Below are 23,210 nucleotides of genomic sequence, written 5' to 3'. Positions count from 1 at the left end.
GTCTTCTGGGTTCGGTTCCCCTTGAACATCTCGGCTATTCCTTCGCGGGCAGTCTGTTCGGTGGCCAGGGACAGACTCCTTCCTCCGAACCGCAAGTCTTTCTCTAAAGCCACGTTGGACCTCTGGGTTCCTCTAGACAATCATGCTCCCTACTCATTGCTCCCAAAGGGCCCACTGGGGAAGCCACCTCCAAAGCCAGACCCTTGCAACCCTCGGACACGGGGGGCGGGGGGGCAGGGAGGAGAAGGAGAAGCAGGGGCACCTGCCTCACCGGAGGGTGAAGGACTGAAGGCCTCTGAATAGCCTCTCCTAAGAGGAAGGCAGCAGCCTCCTACCTTAATAACCATCACCATTACCGCTTACCAGGTGCCTGGGAAGGCCGCCCCTTCATGCACACAGTCTCATTCCACACCCTCATGGCAACCACCCAGAACCGTTACTTTCCCCATTAACCGATGAAGAAACTGAGTCTTTGAACCCAGGCCATTCTGGCTCTAAAGCATGTGCTGTTTTCCTTATGCCGCTCGGCCTCTCACTTCCCTCACTGAGATGTCTCACATGCCATCACTTTAACTCATTTCTGCCCACGTCTCCTCCAAAACGCCGTGTAGTGATTCATTCCACAAGCGTTTGTTGAGTGTGTCCAGGCAAGGGGCCGGGCACAGGCACCGTGAGGGGATTCCTTCCCCAACCCCCTCCCCAGCGGATATCACCCCAGTGATTTGGCGGGGCGTCCAGCCCTCGCTCGTAGGTTCTGATGGACCGCGGGGTCCTGTGGCCAAATGAATCGAATTCCGCAGCCCAACCTGCATCACCTTGGGTACCATCTCATTGATAGTATCAGTAACGACTCACACTTGCCTCATTTCGGGTACATTTCACATACCCCTTTCTTGCCCATATCTCACCTCATGGTCATACCCACCCTGTGAGATGGATGTGTTTCTCCCATTTTACTGGCCAGGAATCTGAGGCTCAGAGAGGTGAGGTCTGCTCCACCCCACCATTGAAGCCTGGACTAAAACCCAGGTTTCTGGACCCTTCGTGAATGTACTTTCCAGCTTTCTGCCACGTTCTCTTCCACAAAAGGCATCAACCAACCCGCTCGCCTCCGATAACCCCTAGGCAGCCAGGCTCTCCCGCGGGAAGCCGAGGGACATCCCTAGCCTCCTGTGTGGTTTCTCACTTTCTTTTTTTTTTAATTTTTTTTTCAACGTTTTTTATTTATTTTGGGGACAGAGAGAGACAGAGCATGAACGGGGGAGGGGCAGAGAGGAGGGAGACACAGAATCGGAAACAGGCTCCAGCTCCGAGCCGTCAGCCCAGAGCCCGACGCGGGGCTCGAACTCACGGACCGCGAGATCGTGACCTGGCTGAAGTCGGACGCTTAACCGACTGCGCCACCCAGGCGCCCCTATCTCACTTTCAACTCCAGCTCAGATCTTTTGCCAAACTGGCCACAGCCACCCCACACTGCCCACCTCCTTCCTCCAAACGTGCCCCACCTCTTTCTTCTTTCCTCTTCCTCAGAGGTTCTCCTAGGGAGTTCTCCCAGCTCCCAAGGGCAGGGTACAGGAAGAGGGACCGGTACTTGTAGGAGGGAGGGGGAACGGCTCCCACGGGGAGCTCCTCTGGGCCTCAGGGGCCCTGGCACTCAGCTCTGCCCCGCGCAGCTCCTGGAACATCAGCCAGGTTGCGCAAAAAGCAAGGAGGAGAGAAACACCAGCACACAGGGTGGGGGAAAGGTCAGGCACAGGAAGCCGTGGGAGAGCCAGCCGGTACAGACCATCCTGATTTCCCCAGACACACCATTATCCCCCTGGGAAAACCTGTTGGTAAAGTCCTAGTTGTCTCTTTCCAGAAGGGCCCTCCTGGGGTCACCTCAGTCATCCCCCTGCCTCCGGGCAGGCTGTTTTCTCTATTTCTTCCAAGCTGACTGGCTGAACAGTATGAGCCTTTCTGCCAGGAAAACTGAGGTCCGGGGAGGGACAGGGGCTTGTGGGGGCACCAGCAGCGGGGGTTGGGGCGGGGGATGGGACCAATGTGCTGACATCCAGTTGTGACTCCTGCCCTTGCCCTCCCGCCTCCTTTTTGCCCGGTGCTCGGCGGGGGTGACGGTGATGTCACAGGTGTGGCGTGCCAGCCACGTGCTGGGCGCCAAGCAAAACAGCCAGGGCAAGTGTGTGCATCATCAGTACCTGGGAAGGAAGGCCACCAGAAGAAGTGAGTCTGGTGGAAAGACCTGAAAGAGGGAAGGGAGGCACCTTGCTGGATGGGGGCGGGGAAGAGACCAGAATAAAACCCTGCTGTGGCCAGAACTAGAGAGAGAAAGCCAGAGCTGGCACTGGAGAGAGATGCCCCCTCATCTTCCCCTCCTCTGCCTCTCCCAAAGCTTGTAAATGCCCCAGACATGAGCCAGCCCAGGCCCCGCTACGTGGTAGACAGAGCCGCGTACTCTCTCACCCTCTTTGATGATGAGTTTGAGAAGAAGGACCGGACATACCCACTGGGAGAGAAACTTCGCAATGCCTTCAGGTAACGTGGCCCAGAGCCCAGACACCTCTTTCTTCTGCTCCCCACCAATATCCTTTCTGCACCAGAGCATGGCTCCTGTACCAGCATCCCTAAGACAGGGCTTGGGGAAGTCTCGGGGAGGGGAGGTTCAGAACCCTGACTTTAAGATCCTACAACCCCTCCTGTACTGACACCCACCCCGTGGAGGATGGGGAGTAGCCGCAAGGGCCATCCACAGTCTCAGAAGAGTTGTAGGGCATCTCCAACCCGTGCATGAAGTCTTGTCATCTTCTCAGTCCACTCAAGTCTCTCTTCGTTTCTTAAGGGAGCTCTAGACGGGCCTGCTACCACATGGGGCAGAAGGAGCATCAGAGCCTTGCTTAAAGTCCTCTTCCCTCCTGATCACGAAAAATCTGAAGCCACCGCTACTCCATGCCCTTTGTCCTCTTTCCCTCCTAGATGTTCCTTCCCTTTCCTGATCCAGAAAATGCCCAAAGGCAGCCCCTAAATTCCTGGGCCCTCCTAAAGGACACCTACCAGGATGTGGTCCTGCCAGACCCCCGGGCTCTCTTCACTCTCAGATCTGTGAGACTGCGCTAGTGGGGAGTAAAACCTCACCTCCGAGGAGGGGGCTTCAGGAGGTGATCTATGCCCATACTCCAGGAACCTGCGGCTATGAGCTTCACCTTCCCCCTCCCTACACTTCTGGCAGACCTTGCTCAGTCCTGGCTGTGGGCTAACTTGCTCTTCCTCACTCCCCTGGGGAAACAGCTGATTCAGGTACCTGGATTGAGGTCACTGGCAATGCTGAAGTGGAGGTGCAGGTGGAACAGGTTCGGACCAGGGGAATCACCCACTTGAGTCTTCACCAAAAGCCCTGGTCCAACCCTACTTCTCCCGGGAGGCTCCATTCCCGCTGGGTCACAGCCAAAGCCTTGGGTGTTCAGTGTCCAGACACCCTACCGACAGACAGCTGGGCTCCCGGGACAGCTGGGCTCTGTCGACCTTAGTTACCAAACAGTTTCAGTCTGGTTTGTTGCTGTGCTGGAGGGACGAGGGTATCTGCTGTTTTCCTAAAAGACTATAGATTAAAACTGTAAAGTGATGTAGGGAACTAACAATTTCCACGAGGCTGGCATTGAGCCTTAAGCAGTGCCTGACACAGAAGGTGCTCCAATAAATATTTGTTTAATGAATGAATGAATGGCTAGAAAGCTAATCCCTCTGTCCACTTCCCTCTTGGCCTCTGAAGCCTCTGTATAGGCATCTGTTTCCAGCTATTCTATCAGGCCTCAGATTGCCTTGCCCAGCGTACGACAGGCCTGCAAATAAGGCTGGACGGATACCGCCCTCAAGGGGGTTGTTTGTCTTCCCCTACTCAGCTCTCTATATGTGAGTCCAGTTTTCCTTGCCACAAACAAGCCTGAGAGAGTTCCTGCAGCGCTGGTGCTCCCTTATGACAAAGCTGTAGAGATGCTTGGAGCTATTGACCAAGGATGGAAGAGGCACACCCACCGGCCCCAGAGGAGACCGGGGACTCAGATGTCGAGGGTGATGCCCTTCCACAGAGTATTGGTTGGGACAGAAAATCTGTCCAGACCCCACAGGGTACAAAGCATTGTCTGCGTTGCTTTTAGTCTTGGGTGACATCCAGGGAACCAAGTGTTGGGGAAATTATTGTTGAATAATGGCAAAGAGCAGGGATTGGTGCCGGGCGGGAAAGGAGGCCTAATCAGAGCAGGCTAGTGAGTCACCAAATGTGCCTTGAGTATTTGAGTTCCCTCGACTGGGAGAAGAAAAGCAAATGCCTCCCACTCCCTTCCAGTCATCAATCCATGAGCTGTCACCCCTGAGTTTTTTAGGCCCTTGTTCCTACCGCTCCTGAGTTTCTATGAAAAGACCTCAAGGTGTTCAACAAACAGGGAAGGAATCAACTTTCCCCACCCTGCGTTGGCCAACAAACAGCTCCCCCATTCCTTCCGCCCCCAGCGAATTAGCAGTGGGAGGAACTCCAGCACTGGAGTCATGACACATGAAGGACGGTCGGTCAGCAGAGGCACACCCTGCAGGGACAATGGAGCCTTCTTTGGGGGAAGTGCTAAGAAAGATGGCAACAGCCCCCACTCAGGCCGAGTTTCAACACCAGCCAGTCCTTTCACTAATTCACTCATTCATTCATTCAGCAAATATTTACTAAGCAGCCCAATGCAACGTGCAAGGTACAAAAGATGAACCAGAGAGATAGACTTTTGGTCATGGTGGGGTTTATTCTCCAGTGAGGACCACAGATGAAAAGCAAGCAGTTATAACCCAGTGTGCACACGAAGCTGTAGGAGCCCGCACAAGGGTGCCGGGCCTGCGTTTGGTCAGACCGGAGAAAGGTCATCTGAGACGGGGGGCTGGACTCGGCAGCTTGGAAGGCTAAGTGACCGCAAAATCCATGCCTTTACGCCGAGTCTTCTGGATGTCCCAAATGAACAGCTGCTTCCAGACACCCAGCTAAAACCGAGAGTGTGTGAATGGCTCTCCAAAGAAAGCCCCTGCCTTTTTTTCTCAGTGTCCCCGGCCTACTGCATGGTGTGGGGGCTGAATGAGTGAATGAATTCTGAACGAGTGAATGAATGAATGAATGAATGACGGATGACCAGGAACAGAATATATAATATCCCTCCCCAACTCAGAGTATCCAAACCACGCAGTGCCGACCTGGAAGCCTGCCCTCTTCCCCTCCAGATGTTCCACGGCCAAGATCAAAGCCGCAGTGTTTGGGCTGCTCCCCGTGCTCTCCTGGCTCCCCAAGTACAAGATCAAAGACTACATCGTCCCCGACCTGCTGGGCGGACTCAGCGGTGGATCCATCCAGGTCCCGCAAGGTGAGGGGGGTCTGTCCCCCAGGCTGGCTTGGCCTGCCGCTCTCCCCCCTTCCTCTCCCCGTCCCCTGTGACCCCCATACCCCAACTGTGCCCCCGAGCCTTCAATCTCCTGTTCTCTGCAGGCATGGCATTTGCTCTGCTGGCCAACCTTCCTGCAGTCAACGGCCTCTACTCCTCTTTCTTCCCCCTCCTCACCTACTTCTTCCTGGGGGGTATACACCAGATGGTGCCAGGTAAGGCCTCTCCCCTCTCAGCAGGCCAGGTGACCTGGACCACAAGGACAGGGGATGTGGCAAAGGGGCTTTGGGTGTTTTCCATCTGCATTCTCCTAGAGCTGGTGCTGGGCGGTCCTGAAGGGACCGTCACTGTGAGCGTCAGTCCCAGGTCCGCTGTGACCTTGAAGAAACCGCTTAGCTTCCGTGAGCTTGGTTAGCACTACCTGTTCTGTCTCCCTCCCTGGCACGTGGGGAAGACTTGGTGGAACAAGGTATACCGTGTGCATAAAGTGCCAAGGAGATGGGAGGGATTGCTCTCAGGCTGGTCCCTGCAGGGATATTTGGAACTCTCTGGTGCTAAGTGACATCGAGAAAAAGGGCCTGGTCACAAGGTCTGTTTCTGGGTCAGGTACCGCTTGTATTTCCAAGCTCATTTCCTCACGTGTCCAATGAAACAATTTTAACAGTCGAGGTGAAAGCATCTTGAAAAGCGTAGATCGTGGTGACATGTGAGTGGTGGTTCTCTTGCTGGAGAGGAGCCTTGGAGATGTGGGGGTCCATCTCCTCGGGGGTCGGGAAGCACTCCCTCCTGGGCCCCTTTCTGTTGTCCCTGGGTGTGGTGCAAACCTCTGACTCCTGCCGGCTGGGTGGGCACCACAGGTACCTTTGCCGTTATCAGCATCCTGGTGGGTAACATCTGTCTGCAGCTGGCCCCAGAGTCGAAATTCTGGGTCTTCAACAACGCCACCAACAAGAGCTACGTGGACACGGCAGCCATGGAGGCTGAGAGGCTGCACGTGTCAGCAACCCTGGCCTGCCTGACTGCCATCATCCAGGTGAGGGGACGGCCGCGGCCTTGTCAAGGGCGCGGCCTCAGGGGGGCATCTTTCCATCCTGCCCCTGCCTCAAAGCCCCAGTTTGACATTAAAGCTGATTCAGGGCCCTTCCTCCTCCCTCTCCCCCATTCCCAGGGCCACAAAAGACCTTGAGGAATCGGTGTATCTCCTCACCTGCCTCCAGCAGGTCTATGAGACCAGTCTCTGCTCCCAGTAAAACTGTCCCGAGTTAGACTGTCTGGAAGGCTCACGGACTCTCTCTCCTCTCCAGCGCAGCCCTCCTGTTTCTCTAACATCCCTTATCCCTCCTCCAGCCTCTTCTGCCCCAAGCCACAGCATCACGCGCACAGCATAAATTGCACAAATTGCAAAGGAATCTGCTAGGTTTTACGAGGGGAAACACTGCGCGATGGAACACAAGAGCAGGAAGCAACCTCCGAGGACACCTTTCATTCATATCATCCATTCATTCTTTCTGTTAACGTTTTTGGTTGTGTCGCTGTGCCAGAAACTGGCCTAGGCCTTGGGGGGAAAGCTAAGTAAAGAAGAGGCCCAGTTCTCCAGGAGCACACAGCCCAGCAGAGGAAGTAACCACGTCAACAGATAAACTTGTAGGCAGGGAGATAAGCAGCATAATAGAGCTATGTTCCCATAGCGGTGGGAGCACCAAGGAGAGAGTCAGGGAAGGCCTCGCCTCAGAGAGGAGATGACATTTGACCTGAATATTAAAGGATGAATAGAGCTTGGCCAGTAACCAAATGAATGAGGCACGGGAGGACAGTCTGGGCAGAAGGATGCACCCCAGAGCATTGAGGCTTGAGTGTGAACTGACCAGGGAATGACAAGGCAAGACGTTTTGGTGCGGCTGGACAGCAGGAGGCCTTTGGGGGATGGGCCCGAGAAGGGGCCAGAAAGGTAGGCAGAGGCTAGACAATGAAGTCTGAATTCTGTCCCCCCTGCACTGGCCTTGGGTCTGACTGGCAGTTTATAAAGATCATTCAGGCCACGAAAAAGAGAGGTGGGGAGGTGGATTACAGTCAAAGTTAGGAGACTATGCAGAAGCCCGGGCAAGGCCGCTGAACGCCTAGGCCAGGGAGGCGGCCACGGGGAGGGCCACTGAGATGGGGTGGACTTAAGGAACGTTTTGCCGGGAACATTAAAAGGCTTGGTGAGAGCCTTGACATGGGGGTGAGGGAGGATGACTCCTAAGATCTGGGTTAGGCAACCGGGTGGAGACGAAGCACGGGGGGAGGATCAGGGTTATTTTGCAGATGAGACAACTAAAGCCAGAGAGATGATGTGACAAAGAGGCCTGTGCCCCAAACCAGACTAGAGGTCTACTGGCACCATAAAGGGCCAGACAAGGTCACAAAGGGCTCACTTGCCCAGGGCGGCTGCACAGAACTGCAGCCTGGGTTTGGGTCAGGCACGCCGAGGAGCTGCGGGCCGTTCTTGGTCTTCCCCACCCCCACCCCCACCTCTCTCCCCTCAGATGGGCCTGGGCTTCGTGCAGTTCGGCTTTGTGGCCATCTACCTCTCCGAGTCCTTCGTCCGGGGCTTCATGACGGCAGCCGGCCTGCAGATCCTGATCTCGGTGCTCAAGTACATCTTTGGACTGACCATCCCGTCCTACACGGGCCCGGGGGCCATTGTCTTTGTGAGTCTAGGCACACATCCCTGCGAATGGGGAGGGGCTCAGGCAGACACAGAAGCAGGGTTTACTGTTTTAAGAGGTCGTGAGCTCCTCCTTACAAGACGTCCTCAAGCAAGGGTCTGGCTAGCCCACTGTTCAGAGAGGATTCGCAGGGGGTTCCCACTTTGGGAGGGAGGGTCAAACACAGGACCCTGCGGGCTCACTGAGGTTCTCTAAGGTGAATTCCTGCGGAAAAGGAGATGTTTACTCTCCATCAGTTCCCTGACACAGTGCCTCAACCCCTCCCTGCCTGGGAGGTCCGTCCTTGTGTCTAAGCTCCATCCTTCCTCCTTGAGCTTGAATTCTTTCTGGAGAAAGAGAATCATCATTCCCATCCTGGCGTGAGATCCCAGCATGCGTTTTGGGAGAGGGAGGGGATACTATTCATGACCGAGGTCTGCATTCTGCTTTGGTGTGCCCCCATTCACATTGATGACATCCTTCTGCCGGGTTAGACCTCCAAGGGTGGGGATAGTAGGGGAAGAGGAAGTGGGAGCCCATGAGCATGATGCTCTCTCCCCCAGACCTTCATTGACATTTGCAAAAACCTCCCCCACACCAACATCGCCTCGCTCATCTTCGCCCTCATCAGTGGCGTCTTCCTGGTGCTGGTGAAGGAGCTCAATGCTCGCTACATGCACAAGATCCGCTTCCCCATCCCTACAGAGATGATTGTGGTAAGGACCCTGCACAGGGCTGGGGGGGCGGGGGGCCAGGCTAGAGAGGCCATGAGAAAAGGAATCCAGCCCCAGCCAAAGCCACGGGAACCCTTCCCCACCCTCCCCGCCTCCTCCGCCGGCCGGGGGCCAGCAGAACAGGAAGTTGGGTGAATCCATTCCATCCCCCCATCTATGGCTCCCGCTTTTCCTGCTCCTTGGGTTGCTCCCCTTTGAGGAGGCAGGGGAGTGGGAGTTGGAGTCCCCAGAGAAAAGGGAGGCTTGAGAGAGACCCCTGTTCTGTCAGTCCCCATTCTCCATTTTGGGCTTTGCAGGTGGTGGTGGCAACAGCTATCTCCGGGGGCTGTAAGATGCCCAAAAAGTATCACATGCAGATCGTGGGACAGATCCAACAAGGGTGAGTCTGGGTGGCCAGGAAGCCTGCCCCCCCCTACCAGCACCTGCCTGTGGAGGCCTGGGCTCAGAGGCCAGGATGAGACAATCTCTCATGAAGGAGCCTTGTCGACTCTGTGACACCTACCAAATGTGAATATAATTCATTTTCTATTACTTATTACGGAAGACAGCCGTACAACAAGCCAATGCCAGCCGTGTTACAAACAGTGAGTCTTGGCTGCCACACACACCCCCAAAAGTCTCACTCAGTGGACACTGCCAGAACAAAGACTCTCTGATCAGCCCTTTTCCGGCTCCTTGCCTCACTCTGCCGTGTTGGTTCTTTTCATGGGGAAGAGAAGCTATTAGGATCAACAGTGAGCATCCACTCCGTGCCTGGCACCACGCTGGGCCCGGTGGTGGGAAAGGGTGGGGCTTGTGCTGTAGGGTTGGAGGAGGAGGGTGGGAAGAGGGCAGGGGAGGGCGCCGGCTGTGGGTCTGTGGACTAGTGAGCACAGAGTCCAGAAACTGGGCGTGAGCAAACGAGGCCCCACCACTTACTGGCTCTGTGACCTTGGACAAGCCAAGTTGCTGCTTTGTCAATGGGAGTTATGGCTGCCGCCATCACAGTGTTGTACTGAGGGCTCAGACGACAAGGGGTAATTCATGTAGATCTTGGCACACACTGGGGCCCCGCTGGTCCCCGTGGGTTGAGGAAGGACTTGCCATGCCTCCCCTCACACCCTTGGGCCCTGCCTCCTTTCTGGCTCCTCGGCAGGTTCCCCACTCCCGTGTCACCTGTGGTTTCACAGTGGAAGGACATGATGGGCACGGCCTTCTCACTGGCCATTGTGGGCTACGTCATCAACCTGGCCGTGGGCCGGACCCTGGCCAGCAAGCACGGCTATGACGTGGATTCTAACCAGGTAGGTCCATGCGGGCAGGGCCAAGCAGGAGGCGCTGGGTCCCACAGAGGCCTGGCCAGAGATACGCTGGGGCTCCTCGACCTGATGGGAGCAAGGTGCCGACCAGTGAGGAGGAGGAGCTCTGGCCGCAGGAGGCCAGCTTCCGCTGGGCTAGGAGTGTAGGGCTTTCTAGCAGCAGGATCATTCTCAAGTCCTAGGCCCAGGATCCAGCTTGTACGGACGACTAGGTTTGGACAACACCTGCTGCTCACCCCCCGCTGCCCCTGTTTCCAATCCTCCCCCTGTCCCCCACAGGAGATGATCGCCTTGGGCTGCAGCAACTTCTTTGGCTCCTTCTTTAAAATCCATGTCATTTGCTGTGCCCTCTCTGTCACTCTGGCGGTGGATGGAGCTGGAGGAAAATCCCAGGTGAGCACTGTATCAGGGGAGTGGGGAAAGAGGGGAGAGGGTAGCAAAACAGTTGCCCCAGAGAAGCCAAGGCACATGCCACGCCAGGCCAGCTGGTTCCCCAACCTTCCTCTCCCCTCACTGGTCTCCACTCCACCAAAGAGAGCTATTGGAAATCAATCAAGAGCGAGAATTCCACACTTACACCCTGTTCCCAACTCTTTCTCCGAATAGGTGGCAAGCCTGTGTGTGTCCCTGGTAGTGATGATCACCATGCTGGTCCTGGGGTCCTATCTATACCCTCTCCCCAAGGTAAGAGCGCAGCAGGACAGCAGAGGTCAGCAGGAGACTCCAGTAAGGACAATCCCTAAGAGCTGCATAACCCTTTACAGTCTATAAAGTGCCGACACTGTCACACTTTGTCCTCGTCACAACCTGTAGACACCGTGGTTTTACTATCTTCGTTTTACAAGTGAGGGAAACGGAGGCTGAGAAAGTCTCCGTGATCTGTGGTGATGCAGCTCACGAGCGCAGGGCTGGTGGTAATCTCCAGCCTTCTGACCTCAGGATCGATTCCCCAGTTAGTGTTTACAAGTGCTTATGAGTGCCTGACTAGGAAGGCCCTGGGCATGGATGGTTTGGAGATGAGGGAGGAAGGGAGGGGCAGAGACGGGCCAGGAAGGGCCCCATGGCCTAGCACCTACACTGCACTCTCCAGCCCTGAGACTGAGTGCAGGGATCCGGGGGGCTCTGCAGGCAGAGATGTTCTGGAACTGCAGCTCTGTCCTGCCAGGCTCCAGGGTCAGGTGTCTGTAGTCAGGGCAGGAAGGAGGGGCCACCACAGGTGAGAAAGAACAATGTTCTGTTTCCCCAGTCTGTGCTAGGAGCACTGATAGCTGTCAACCTCAAGAACTCCCTCAAGCAACTCGCTGACCCCTATTACCTGTGGAAGAAGAACAAGCTGGACTGCGTAGGTATTGGGTGGCCACTGGGTACCCCTTCGTGCCCTGCCCCTTCCTCCAGCCCCACAGCCGCGTCAGCTCTTCTGTCGGTGACCCCTCCGTTCTGCTCCCTAATTAGCCTAGCCAGCTGTTAAGAGCTCAAGTGTTGGAGTGACACATCCTATGTTCACGTCCTAACGCACCTGTTCACTGGCTCTGTGTGGGCCCTAGACTAGCAAGTCCCTAGAAGTCCCTTAACTTCTCTGAGTCTTGACTTTCTCATCTGGGAAATGGGTATCTTATACTCTACCCCACCCCCCGCCCCAGGGTTGTTTATGAGAAAGAAAGGAGATAATACAAGTAAGGGGCATGCTATCTAAATCGTATTCTGGGTTCAATAAAAAAAAAATTAGCTATGATTATTTTTACGACTCGTAGTTCCAAAAAAAGCAAAAAGAAATAGCTTTAAAAACCACCACCACCAACAAAAAACTAGAACAGAAAGCCAGCAGACCAGGGTCTTGAGCAAGTTACCAGACTTCTCTGGAGTTCTACTTCCTCATCTCTAATGGGGGTGACAGTCATGACTTCATCATACACTGGTTCTCAGGATTACATGAGATCACATGGGTAAGTACCACGTAACTGTAAAACACTCAGCAAACATGACCTGTTGTTATGATTAGTCACCGGCCCCGTGCACCTAGCATCAGACAATAGTAATAAGGTTACCATATATTGACGACACTGACAAAAACCCCATTTAAGCTCCACCATAAGAGGATTTACTGACCTCCTTGCAAGATGATGAAACAAAGGGTGTCTGGCTGGCTCAGTCAGAAGAGCATGCCGACTCTGAGTCTCGGGGTCATGGGTTCAAGCCCCATGCTAGGTGTCGATATTACTTAAATAAATAAAACTTTTCTAAAAAGATGATGAAACCAAGGCTCAGAGAGGTTAAGTAACTTGCCAAAGGCCACAGAGGTAGTAAGGGGTAGAGTCAGGATTGGAACCCAAATCTTAGACTGCAAACCTCTGGGTGGCTCTGTCTCCTGGGGAAGGAGGCTTACCTGCACGGGACACAAAGAAAATCCTTAAAGCCAGAGAAGTGAGTGGCCCATCTGAGTCCCCGAGTGAGTGACGAGGATAGGGGAGTATACGATGTTCCAGTTCCCACCCCAAGGATCTGCTCTTACCCCATCCCAGCAATCCCCCCCACCAAATATAGGCTCTGGTATTTACATTGTGCCTTGGGCTCACACCTTATCTTCACAGTTCTCTAGGGGAGTGTGGGCAGGTTCGTTTTCTTTAGAGGATTTGGGAGAACTGTAAAGGACCATCAAGGGGTCAACTATCAAAACTGCATTCAATCCTGCCCCCCACCCACACAGCCAGACCCCAGACCGTCAGGCCAGGAAGATCACTGAGCGTGTGTTGGAAACACACAGCCTCCCGTTGGGTGGAGAGAGGGAGCTCACGTTTGTTGAGTGACCACTAGGTGCCCATCGCTGGGCTGGGACCTTTAGCTGCCTTAGCTTTTCAATCCCTTCACGAAACAGGTAATATTATTGCCCTCTTGTGGATCAGGCAACTTGGCTCACATAACTGGGAAGCGAGAGAATGAAACTTTGAAACCAGGCGTGTGTTACCCTCATGCTCTCAGCGTGCGCCATGCCGCCTCCCTGCGTGGGCTGGGGTTGTCTATCAAAAACCAAGCACGATCGCTAGGCACACTCAATCCAGGCAAAACGTGCAGGTGTAACCAGAGCACCAAGACATAAGACGGCGCAAAGCTGCCATGACAAGGGGAGGGCCGGTCTGAGGTTGTGGAACAGGGAACGGCCGTGGCTATTCCAGGAAGACTCCCCAAAGAGGCAGCCTTCTCCCCAGGCCTGCTCTGACATCTCTCTCCTCACAGTGTGTCTGGATGGTGAGCTTCCTCTCCTCGTTCTTTCTGAGTCTTCCCTACGGTGTGGCCGTGGGTGTCGCCTTCTCCGCCCTGGTTGTGGTCTTCCAGACTCAGTTGTAAGTAACAGCCCCCACACGACACAGCAGTGGGGCCCCAGGCCCGGGCTGGGCTGTCTGACTGCCGTATCCTGAAAGCCCCAGAAGGAAGCCCTCGTGGGCTTGGAGGGCTGGGGGCCATACAAAGTAGAAGAACAGGAAGGTAAGACCCCGAGCCCGTCCAAAGGCAATGCCGGTCCCCAGACCAAACGGGACCCTCCCCAGGGGAACACCAGGCCAGAGGACAGATGCCGTGTCCTTCCCATGGAAAGGTTAGGGAGTACAGGCCAGGGGCACCAGAGGAAGAGGCCAGGGCAGGAAGAAGATGCTCTATGGTAGAGAAGCCCTGTCTTCTCTTCTTGAGAACTCAGAACCAGGAAGCGGGGACTTCAGGGCCACCTAAGCTTGTCACTTGTGTACCACACCTTTTCTCCGTGCTGAGCCCCACGCTGGGAGCTATGTCAAGGGCTGGCCTGTCATCCCTTTAGTTACAGCCCAGCCTTAGGCCAACAGGCATGTGTCTCTGGTGCGGAAAGACCAACACAACAGACAGTAGGGATGAGGAAGGGCCCCCACCCCACCCTGCTTTTGCTCCAGCTCCCACCCCAGCGTCCTTCCAGGCCAATTTGCTATTAGCACGCTCTTATGTGTTTTTGTTTTTTGCATGTTCTTAAGTTTTTCTTCTCCTTTCTCATCTAGTCGAAATGGCTATGCTTTGGCCCAGGTCATGGACACTGACATTTATGTGAATCCCAAAACCTACAATAGGGTGAGTAATCCAAATTTATGACCTCCCTCTTTTGCCGTACCCCCCACCCCAAATAAAAGAAGGTTAAGGGGTGCCTGGGTGGCTCAATCAGTTAAGCATCTGACTGTCAATTTTGGCTCAGGTCATGATCTCCCACTCATGAGATCAAGTTCCACGTTGGGCTCTGTCCTGAGCGTAGAGCCTGCTTAGGATTGTCTCTCTCTCTCTCTCTCTCTCTCTCTCTCTGCCCCTCCCCTGCTCATGCATGTGCACATGCTCTCTCTCTCTCTCTCTCTCAAAATAAATATTTTTTTTTTAAAGGTAAAAAAAAAAAAAGCCAATAACAGCATTTCTGCCACCTGAGCTCAGTCTCCCTGTTTACAGGTCCAGGAAGTTGAGGGGGTTAAGATTGTCACTTACTGCTCCCCTCTCTACTTTGCCAATTCAGAGATCTTCAGGCAAAAGGTCATTGCCAAGGTAGGGTTCAGAACTCTGGCGACCAGAAGGGTTGAACAGTGAGTAACCAGAAGATGGGAGAAAGGGGACTGGGGGGCAGGCCACTCCAAAGAGTGGACGTCCAAACTGCTGTTGGCTCTCTCCCTACAGACAGGTGTGGACCCCCAGAAAGTACTGCTGGCCAAGCAAAAATACCTCCGGAAGCAGGAGAAGGGGAGAATGATGCCCACACAGCAGAGGAAGTCTCTGTTTATGAAAACCAAGGTGAACTGAAGCTAGGAACAGCCTGCCCACTCTGATCTTGCCCTTGGTGCCCCACCTCCCAGCACCCTTTGAGGCAAAGACATAACGTCTCTGTGGCCATTGCCTGGTGGCCACAGAATCTTCTTCTCCTTGGGTGAGGGGATGCCAGCCCCTGGGGGTAACTACTGAACTCCCACGGCCCCTCCCCATTTTCTGGCTAAGATATGATATGGCCCATAGACTTCAACCACCCCAAATGGGGGGCAGCAGTGAATTTCATGGGGTGTCCAGCCGTTTTGACGTGGGTATGGAAGTTGTGGGGAGAAGCAGGCAGGCACAGACGAATATAAAAAGGAGCACAATTGTTTCCAGAAGCACTTTCTCCCAGAGCAGAGTGGGCCGAGGCTTCAGTGCCTCCCTTGGACGGGTTCTCCAGTTTCGTCTGGTCCGTGGGAGACTAAGCGTGCAGGCCCTGCCTAAGGACAGGGCACTGGGAGATGCCTCCCCTGTGGGGTTCCGGGGGCTTATAGTCACCACCACCGAATTCAGTCATTCACCTCCACACGCACGCTCCTTGCCCCTGCCTCGACTACAGCCAAGTCTGATTCAGTTTGCTGATCCCTGCCCCACCCCCACCCCCATCCCCACCCCCCAGACTGTCTCCCTACAGGAGCTCCAGCAGGACTTTGAGAACACCACCCCAACCGACCCCAACAACAACCAGACTTCTGCTAATGGTGCCAGCGTGTCCTACATCACCTTCAGCCCCGACAGCTCCCCAGCTGCCCCTTGTGAGCCATCGGCCTCCGCCGAGACCCCCAGTGAGCCCAGTGACATGCTGGCCAGCGTCCCACCCTTTGTCACCTTCCACACCATCATCCTTGACATGAGTGGGGTCAGCTTTGTGGACTTGATGGGCATCAAAGCCCTGGGCAAGGTGAGGGCCCAGGCAGAGGGAGTGCCGGCCCGCCCTCCACCCCAACACCCTCACCCCTGCTCTCCCACACTCCCTTTCCTCGGGGCCCTCATTTGGACAAGCTGAAAGACGAAGTTCACCAAGGAGGCAAATGGCTCGTGAGGACCGCTTTTCCCCCAGACACGACCAGGACAGGCTGTTCTCCGCAAAGCAGGCCCAGATAGCCCAAGACGACAAGTGGCTGGAAAGGGATACTAGAGGGGTGTCTGCTGTCCCACCCTGCCTAGGCACCCCTCTCTAGCAGAGGTCATCCCAGGTTCCCTCTCAGGCCACCAGGAACCCACCCCTAGGTCTTTTGCATAGAGTCCAGATTGGCCCCGGTTCGTGGTCTGCTGCTCCTTCCCACGCTCACCCAGACGCTCCAGCATCAGCCAATTCCAGTCCACTGAGAAGAGAAGGAGAAATAGTATCAGTGCCCCACATTCTCATGCCAAATTGGCAGTTCATGGGACACCTTGAATAAAGATATCCATCCATCTGATAACCTTTCAGCAGCACCTCCGATGGCAGGGAGTCAGCAAACCTCAGAGTTGGCTCAGACAGAGGCAGTCCCGGGAAACCGAGGGGTCCAGAGAGTTCAGAGGCTGAGTACCATCCAGAGAGCATCGGCCAGGTGCCCAGAAGGCCGCACCCCCCAGCCGTGGGCTCAGCCTGCTTCCCTAGCCCGGGCCTGGAGCCCGGCGGGCCTCCGTCCTCCCCTGCAGATTCTGCCTGAAGCCACAAAGTCGGGAAAGAGGCAGAATCTGGGCATCTAAGCTGCTGAGAGAGAAGACCTGACCCCATAAGAAGAGGCCGCGGTGGCTTTAAGTGCCCGCCTCGTTGGCAAAGCCCCATTTCTGTCCTGCTTTCCAGAAAAGCCGACAGCCAACACTCCAGGGAGAAGTGCCTTGCTGCTATTTTTATCTTTGGCTGCCAGGGCTCTTGGGGTTGCTTATTTGTTTGGCTTCCCCTCTGAAGTGCGTTTTGTGAATCACTTTTGAGACCCACTCAGAACATTCCTTTCCTTTTATCTCCCGGTCCCAATACCCTTCCCCCGCCCCTTCTAGCTGAGCTCCACCTACGGGAAGATCGGTGTGAAGGTCTTCTTGGTGAACATCCACGGTAAGAGGGGGAGGACATTTTGGGGACCAAAAGGATGGGGGTGGGTGGGGAGGGGGGGAACAGGTCGGTGGAATGCTGAATGGGGGACTGAAAATGAGAGCACCCAAACATTCTCCCAAAGCATAAAGCAGGCACGTGCCGTAGCTATCTGGGGAACACACAGACACACACAGTTTTACATACACACCATCTCCAAAAGGTGCATATACACGGCCCCAACAACATGTCCACAGGGCAGTGGGTTTTCACATCATTAGCGCATAGGCAGAGTGCAGGGATGTGGACACACGGCAAGCGCACACAGACACACAGCACAATGTGAAGGGATCCATGCACCTTTCCTCCTGCAGAAAGTCAGAACCCTTCTGGAGGCCTCCCCAACTTCAGAATTGGCCTGAGCAGGTCCCGAGCCCTGTTGAACCTGCTCAGAAAGAGAATGTGCAATGGCAGTTAGAGTCAGTGGGCAATCCCCACCACCCTCACTGGACACTCTTCAGGAAGTCATCTCCAGGATTTGGCAAAAGTAAGGGCTCTGCCACACACTGGAGGTTCCAGGATAGGTCCAGAGAAACAAGAGGAAGAATGAACCATCCAGGCAGAGAAGTGGCAGCAGCCTCCTCCACGACACTTTAGCCTCTCCCTCTCAATTGCCACAAAGTACCGACTCCCTGAATCAAACTGCTTCCTTCTGCCCTGGGTTGAAGGTTCAGCATCCTCAAGCTCATGTTGCCCTCTGCTGTCCAGCACTGGTATTGCAAGACCCATGCCTTGGCCTGGCCTTTGGATGACGCAAAGAACACAACCCACAGTCCTCTCTCTCCTTCCCTCCCCCGCGCCTCACCATCCTTCCTTCATCCCCAGCTCCAAACCACACGGCTGTCATCTTTCTGAAGGCCTTTTCCTCCTTCCAGCCCAGGTGTACAACGACATCAGCCATGGAGGTGTCTTTGAAGATGGGTGTCTAGAGCGCAGTCACGTCTTTCCCAGTATACATGATGCTGTCCTCTTCGCCCAGGCAACTGCCAGAGAAGTGGCCCCAGGACGTGACTTCCAAGGGGTAAGGTCCCTTGGGAATCCTAGGCCCCAGGGCACTGAAATGGCGGGCCTAGGGGCGTTAGAAAGAACACAGGAGAAGGTTTGAGTTCCAACACCGAGTCTGTCATCTGACTTTTCTGAAACTGCCATTTCAGAGTTCCTTTTCTGTAGAACAAGCACCCTAAGTTGACATTAGCTACCTCACAGGGCTTTTCTTTTGCTTCTGTTTTAGCATTTAACTGATAATTAGGCCTATTCTGTCACTTGAAAGCACTTTGTATACTGTAAACCCTTTTATTAATATTAATTTCCAAACACCCTAGGCATATTAGGTTATGCCCAGTCTGCTGGCACTGTTCACCCGCCCTCCTCCTTCGGTCTTTCTAGAAGAGGCTTTGGGCAAGGGAAGGGAGTAAGCCTGCCCGTTTTAATTTAGCAGAGCTTAGAGATTTCAGACTGGTGATGGATACAGAGACTGGATCCAAGTTTTGTCTCAGTTTCTTGACATTTAATTTACTAGCTCACTAAGTGGTATGCAAATGAGCCACAAATAACACTGTTTAGGACTCCTGAAAGCTGTGGAAGCAGAAAAGCTCCACCCCATGGAGGGGGGGGGGGGGGCCCTGCCTTGGCGTCTCCAGCCGCCCCCACCCCCGCTCCCAGAGCCTCTTTCGGTTCAGCCCCTGCCCTTGGCCTCCCAAGACTCTGTGCCCCAGCCTTCTTTATATATGAAACCTCCTCTCACCCTCAGGGGGTCATAAGAAAGGTTTTACTGGTCCTCGAGCGACCATTTGCCCTCTGCTCTAAGAGACCGATGAAGGTGAAGCCATCTGTTCTAAGTGCTGTAAGACTGCCCGCCCAGGAAAACACAAGGGCCCTGGTGTCCGCCCTCCATGCTTAGGGAGAACAACTGTGTGGGAACAGGCTTTCTGGTTTCACAAGCCTTGTCCACAGAGCAAAAAGAGCGAGATTCTGGAAGAATCCTCGCCATTTGTTATTGCACAAATAACGTCCAGTTATTACGGTTATACATTTAAAATAATTTTTAGATACAGAAAATATTTATATTTGCATATCACAAAATGTATTCATATATATAAATTACACACACACACACACACACACACACACCCCTTTTCAACAGCAAGGTGATGTAGAAAGCCCACAAAGTGAGTTTAATTATCTTACTTTTACAGATGAGGAAACATTTCCAAACAAGGGAAATGGATTCCCCAATGTCAGGCGGCTAGCCAATCTTCCTCGTAAGCTAGGCCAACCTCCCCTGCCTCTAAGATGCCCACAGGGAGGGCAGACCCTGACACATGCCTCTGCTGAAAGGGGGAAGGCCACCCCGTGCTACATTTTGTGAGGCAGATGGGGGAGGGGAGGGAAGAAGCAACAGGGCGACTCAATGTGGCAGAAAACACGGCGCCTACCCGGAGGCTGCCATTTGCACCGCGCTGTGTCACTTGGTCATGGGGCTCATTCTCCTCTCGTTTCCCCCCTTCCAGGCTTCGGTGGACCCTGAGCTGTCCTTATATGATTCAGAAGAGGACAGCCCCAGCTACTGGGACTTAGAGCAGGTGAGCTGAGGGGCACGGGCAACCGGGAGGCCGGGACTGGGAAGAAGACCCTCACGAACCCAAGGGGCTCACTGGGCTCTCTCACTCCAAGCCAGAGCAGCCCCCTTGAAGGCAATATTTCTCTCACCTCTCTTATCACAGCAGATCCTAATGCTTCCCACTCCCTGAAAAGCATCACTGGGGGAGGGAGAGGCACTGGAGGAAAGTCTCGAGAACGAACATCCATAACACACACGATCTTGGACAGGCCACATAACACACGGGGTCCCAGTTTTCTATCATTGCAAAGTAGGGGAAATATAGGTGGTACCTGCCCCCTCGACCTCACAGGATTGGCGGGGGATTCATGTGTCCTTCATTAATCAGCAGATATGTAATGACCGCGGGCCTGACACAGTTCCAGGGCGGGCAGACAGCAGTGAACCAAACAAAGACCTTAGGAAACCTTAGGAAACGTAGATTGGGGTGGGGGGGGGGAGCAGATGAATTCAAGGGGTACAAGTATTACTGCTCTTAAGCACTGAGGGCTGTGCACATGTGAACTGTTACTGCCGCCCCAGGGCCCTGTCATCCTGACAAAGTAGCCCAACGCCCTGAATTAAAAGAAACCCAGATGTCTAGCTGAGAGAAGTCTGGCTTTGGGCCTACTAGAAATCACATCTCACTTTGCACCTCTTCGCACCCCTTTTGGGCTTGAGTTCCACGTCCCCTGGACATGTCTCTGGGAGCACTGATGGCATGGGGGAGACATTAGGAAATAGAGACAGACTGATGTCTGTGCCCCTGTGGAATCTCCAGCACATTCCAAAAGCCTGGGATAGGCCCCCAAATAGCTTATCAGAGCAAGAAAGGACTTGAGAACGGTCTCATCTCCACCGTCATTTCACTTAACAATGAAAGCGAAAGCCAAAAAGGACTGTGACACGTGGAGGTCACAGAGCACGCCAGAGGTGATTCAAAGTAGATTCCAAGTGGGGCGCCTGGGCGGCTCAGCCGGTTAAGCATCCGACTTTGGCTCAGGTCATGATCTCACGGTCCGTGAGTTCGCGCCCCGCATCGGGCTCTGTGCTGATGGCTCGGAGCCTGGAGCCTGCTTCCGATTCTGTGTCTCCTTCTCTCTCTACCCCTCCCCCATTCACGCTTCGTATGTCTCTGAAAAATGAATAAACCTTAAAAAAAAAAAAAAGTAGATTCCAAGCATCTTCTCTTGTCACCTCTGTACCAGTTCACCTCTTGGGCTTCCCCCGCCCCTCCCCTGTTCACACACACACACACACACTCACACTCACACGCACTTACTCATGAAGCTCTCTCTGGCCAGGGGCTCACAGGGTCACCTCGTGGTTGCAGCCATTGTGAACTCAACAGGTCTAATGCTCTCCCTTCCCCTCCCTGTCCTTCCGTGGTCCCGCAGGAAATGTTCGGGAGTATGTTTCATGCAGAGACCCTGACTGCCCTGTGAGGGCCCAGCCAGCCCCCACACTGCCTCCAGAGTGCGTGGCATCTGGGACTCCAAGAAGGAAGAGCCTGGGGTCACAAAGAGTGACCGGTAGAGGAGAATATGTCCACCAGGACCTGAGCTCCTCCCTCCCCTCCCCCTCCTCCTCCTCTCTCCCTCCCCTGCCCCCCTCCTGGCATCTCTGGAGTCAGCCAATCTCAACAGGAAGGAGAGCCACCTCTTCATCCTCCTGCTGACTCTCAGGGCCCTGGCCAGAAGGAGAAAGTCTCCTGCTCACCTTACCGCACCCACCCATGCCCTGCCCAAGGCAACTGATGGGGAACCCCCCCACCCCGACTGCCGACTTCTAAGAGTGAGCCAAGAACAGAAGGGAAAGTACGACCCTGCTGACCTAGGGTGCAAAAGCCCTCGGGTCTGCACAGCTTGGTGTCAGATGGTGTCGAGCTGTCACACGACACGGAGCTGAACTTGCTTAGGACTCTGAGGCTTGTCCCCTCCAGCTGCCCCAGCTCTGTCCCTGGAGGTTCTGCACTCCTGGGACCACGTGCTCCCTACAGCCCGGAATCTCCATCTTCATCACTGCGTCCCCTTCCTCCTCATCTCAAGGCTGCTGGGAGCTCCACTGCTATTCAGCACTTCAGACTCGAGGCTGGGGGTTGGCCCCCTCAGGGCCACCAGAGCTACCTCTCCAGGGGCAGCCCACCGATGTAGCTGCGCCAGCCTCTGAAACATGATCACTTCCCGTGCCTTCAGGGCCGGTTCCCTTCCACTTGAGGCTGGGTAGGAATCTACAAAGGACAGGGTGGGTAGCTACCAGAATCCTCTGGCAACATAGTAACAGGTACCAGTTGTTCTGTATAAGTACTTTTTGGAATCCTTCTTTGTACAGAGACTGGAGGGGGAGGGGTGCTAGTGCCAACCCAGGGCCAACTGGTGGGACCTGAGCCCCGACGGGCCCCCTGACTTCAGAAATGCCTCCCCCTGCTTAGGAAGTTTGCCTTGTGCTTTTTTCACTTGGCAAAGAGCCAAAGATTTTAACTCTCCCTTCTCAGCTTGGGGCCTGAAGCCTTCAGCCAGGCAAGGGAGGAAGCTCCCCAAGGGGCAGCCACATCACCCCACTGGGTGCAGAATGTGGCAAAGGGCTGATCCAGATTGGGTCTTCCTCCGCGGGGTCCCTCAATAAACTCAGGACCGGAGGTCATCCTCTTCTAGGGCAGATGAGAAGAGGGGTACATTCTCCATGTATGTGAGGAGGTCATAGAGGAACCTGACTGTCGACTTGAAAATAAATAGATTGCACGTGCAAGTGTCTGGGGAAATTTCCATGGAAGTGCACAGAAAACCTTTCGGCCTTCTCCCCACTGCTTCTCTCAAGCTCCTTCAACTCAATGACCCTGCCCAACAGGTTGGGCTGGCCCAGCCTGAAAAAAACTTCCCAATTCCTAACTTCAGCCTGACCTGTGTTGTGTGTCTGTGTGTTGAGTGAGCCGGTCAGCTAGCGAGTCTTTAGAGTTAAAAGAGAAGGTGCTGGCAAAGAGCCAACAGATTCTTGGCCTTCAAGCACTGCTTCTCTGTGATTTCATTATGCCATCTGGCTGCCAATGGAACTCAAAATTTGGAAGGCGGAAGACGATGTTATCTGGGATTCACCGTGCCCAGCACCCGAAGTGCCAAATTCCAGGAGGACAAGAATTTTAGCCAATGACAACTCACCCTCCCCTACTCCACCTCCTTCAAAGTCCAACTGGGGCCCAGGAGGTGGGGGAAGGTCACAGAGCCTCGAGACACCCCAAGGAGAGGGGTCCTTTGAACCAAGTGTCTAGACGGTGGAGGTAAAATTGGAAACACATGGGGGAGAGGGAGACATTGAAGAAAACTTCACCATTGGAATACTTTGAAAAGAACACAAGCAAATTCAAACAGACCACTCTCTGGACACGAGTGAGGCAGAAAAGGAGGGCAAGGTGATGAAATAATCCAGAATTTCAATCCTTTTGAATGTTCTTAGTGATACTGACTTGTGACGATGGGGTTCCCAGGGAAGACCGGGGACTCGAGATGTTTGTGTAATTTATTTAATTTAAACAGCATTCCCCTTTTGTTCATTTTGGTAATAAAGTGGTTTTGAAATGTGAATAAACGCATGTGTTTGGATGGCTTTACAGCAA

General features: G+C 54.3%; 1 protein-coding gene across 1 annotated transcript; it reads left to right on the top strand.

The window, feature by feature from the left end:
* Nucleotides 1–2,245: 2,245 nt before the first annotated feature.
* Nucleotides 2,246–23,178, top strand: SLC26A9 (solute carrier family 26 member 9). The gene is made up of 20 exons (XM_043569284.1): nucleotides 2,246–2,535; nucleotides 5,248–5,387; nucleotides 5,510–5,620; nucleotides 6,263–6,438; nucleotides 7,931–8,095; nucleotides 8,656–8,808; nucleotides 9,123–9,205; nucleotides 9,962–10,109; nucleotides 10,404–10,517; nucleotides 10,731–10,808; nucleotides 11,371–11,466; nucleotides 13,356–13,462; nucleotides 14,141–14,210; nucleotides 14,574–14,666; nucleotides 14,796–14,909; nucleotides 15,544–15,825; nucleotides 16,911–16,965; nucleotides 17,877–18,022; nucleotides 19,512–19,583; nucleotides 20,998–23,178. The coding sequence occupies exons 1-20, from the start codon at nucleotides 2,411–2,413 to the stop codon at nucleotides 21,043–21,045; spliced, it is 2,376 nt and encodes a 791-aa protein (XP_043425219.1). The 5' UTR covers nucleotides 2,246–2,410; the 3' UTR covers nucleotides 21,046–23,178.
* The last annotated feature ends 32 nt before the right edge of the window (nucleotides 23,179–23,210 follow it).

This window comes from Prionailurus bengalensis, chromosome E4 (assembly GCF_016509475.1).
Source record: "Prionailurus bengalensis isolate Pbe53 chromosome E4, Fcat_Pben_1.1_paternal_pri, whole genome shotgun sequence".
Lineage (NCBI taxonomy): Eukaryota > Metazoa > Chordata > Mammalia > Carnivora > Felidae > Prionailurus > Prionailurus bengalensis.
This window is presented reverse-complemented; position numbering and strand designations above follow the sequence as displayed.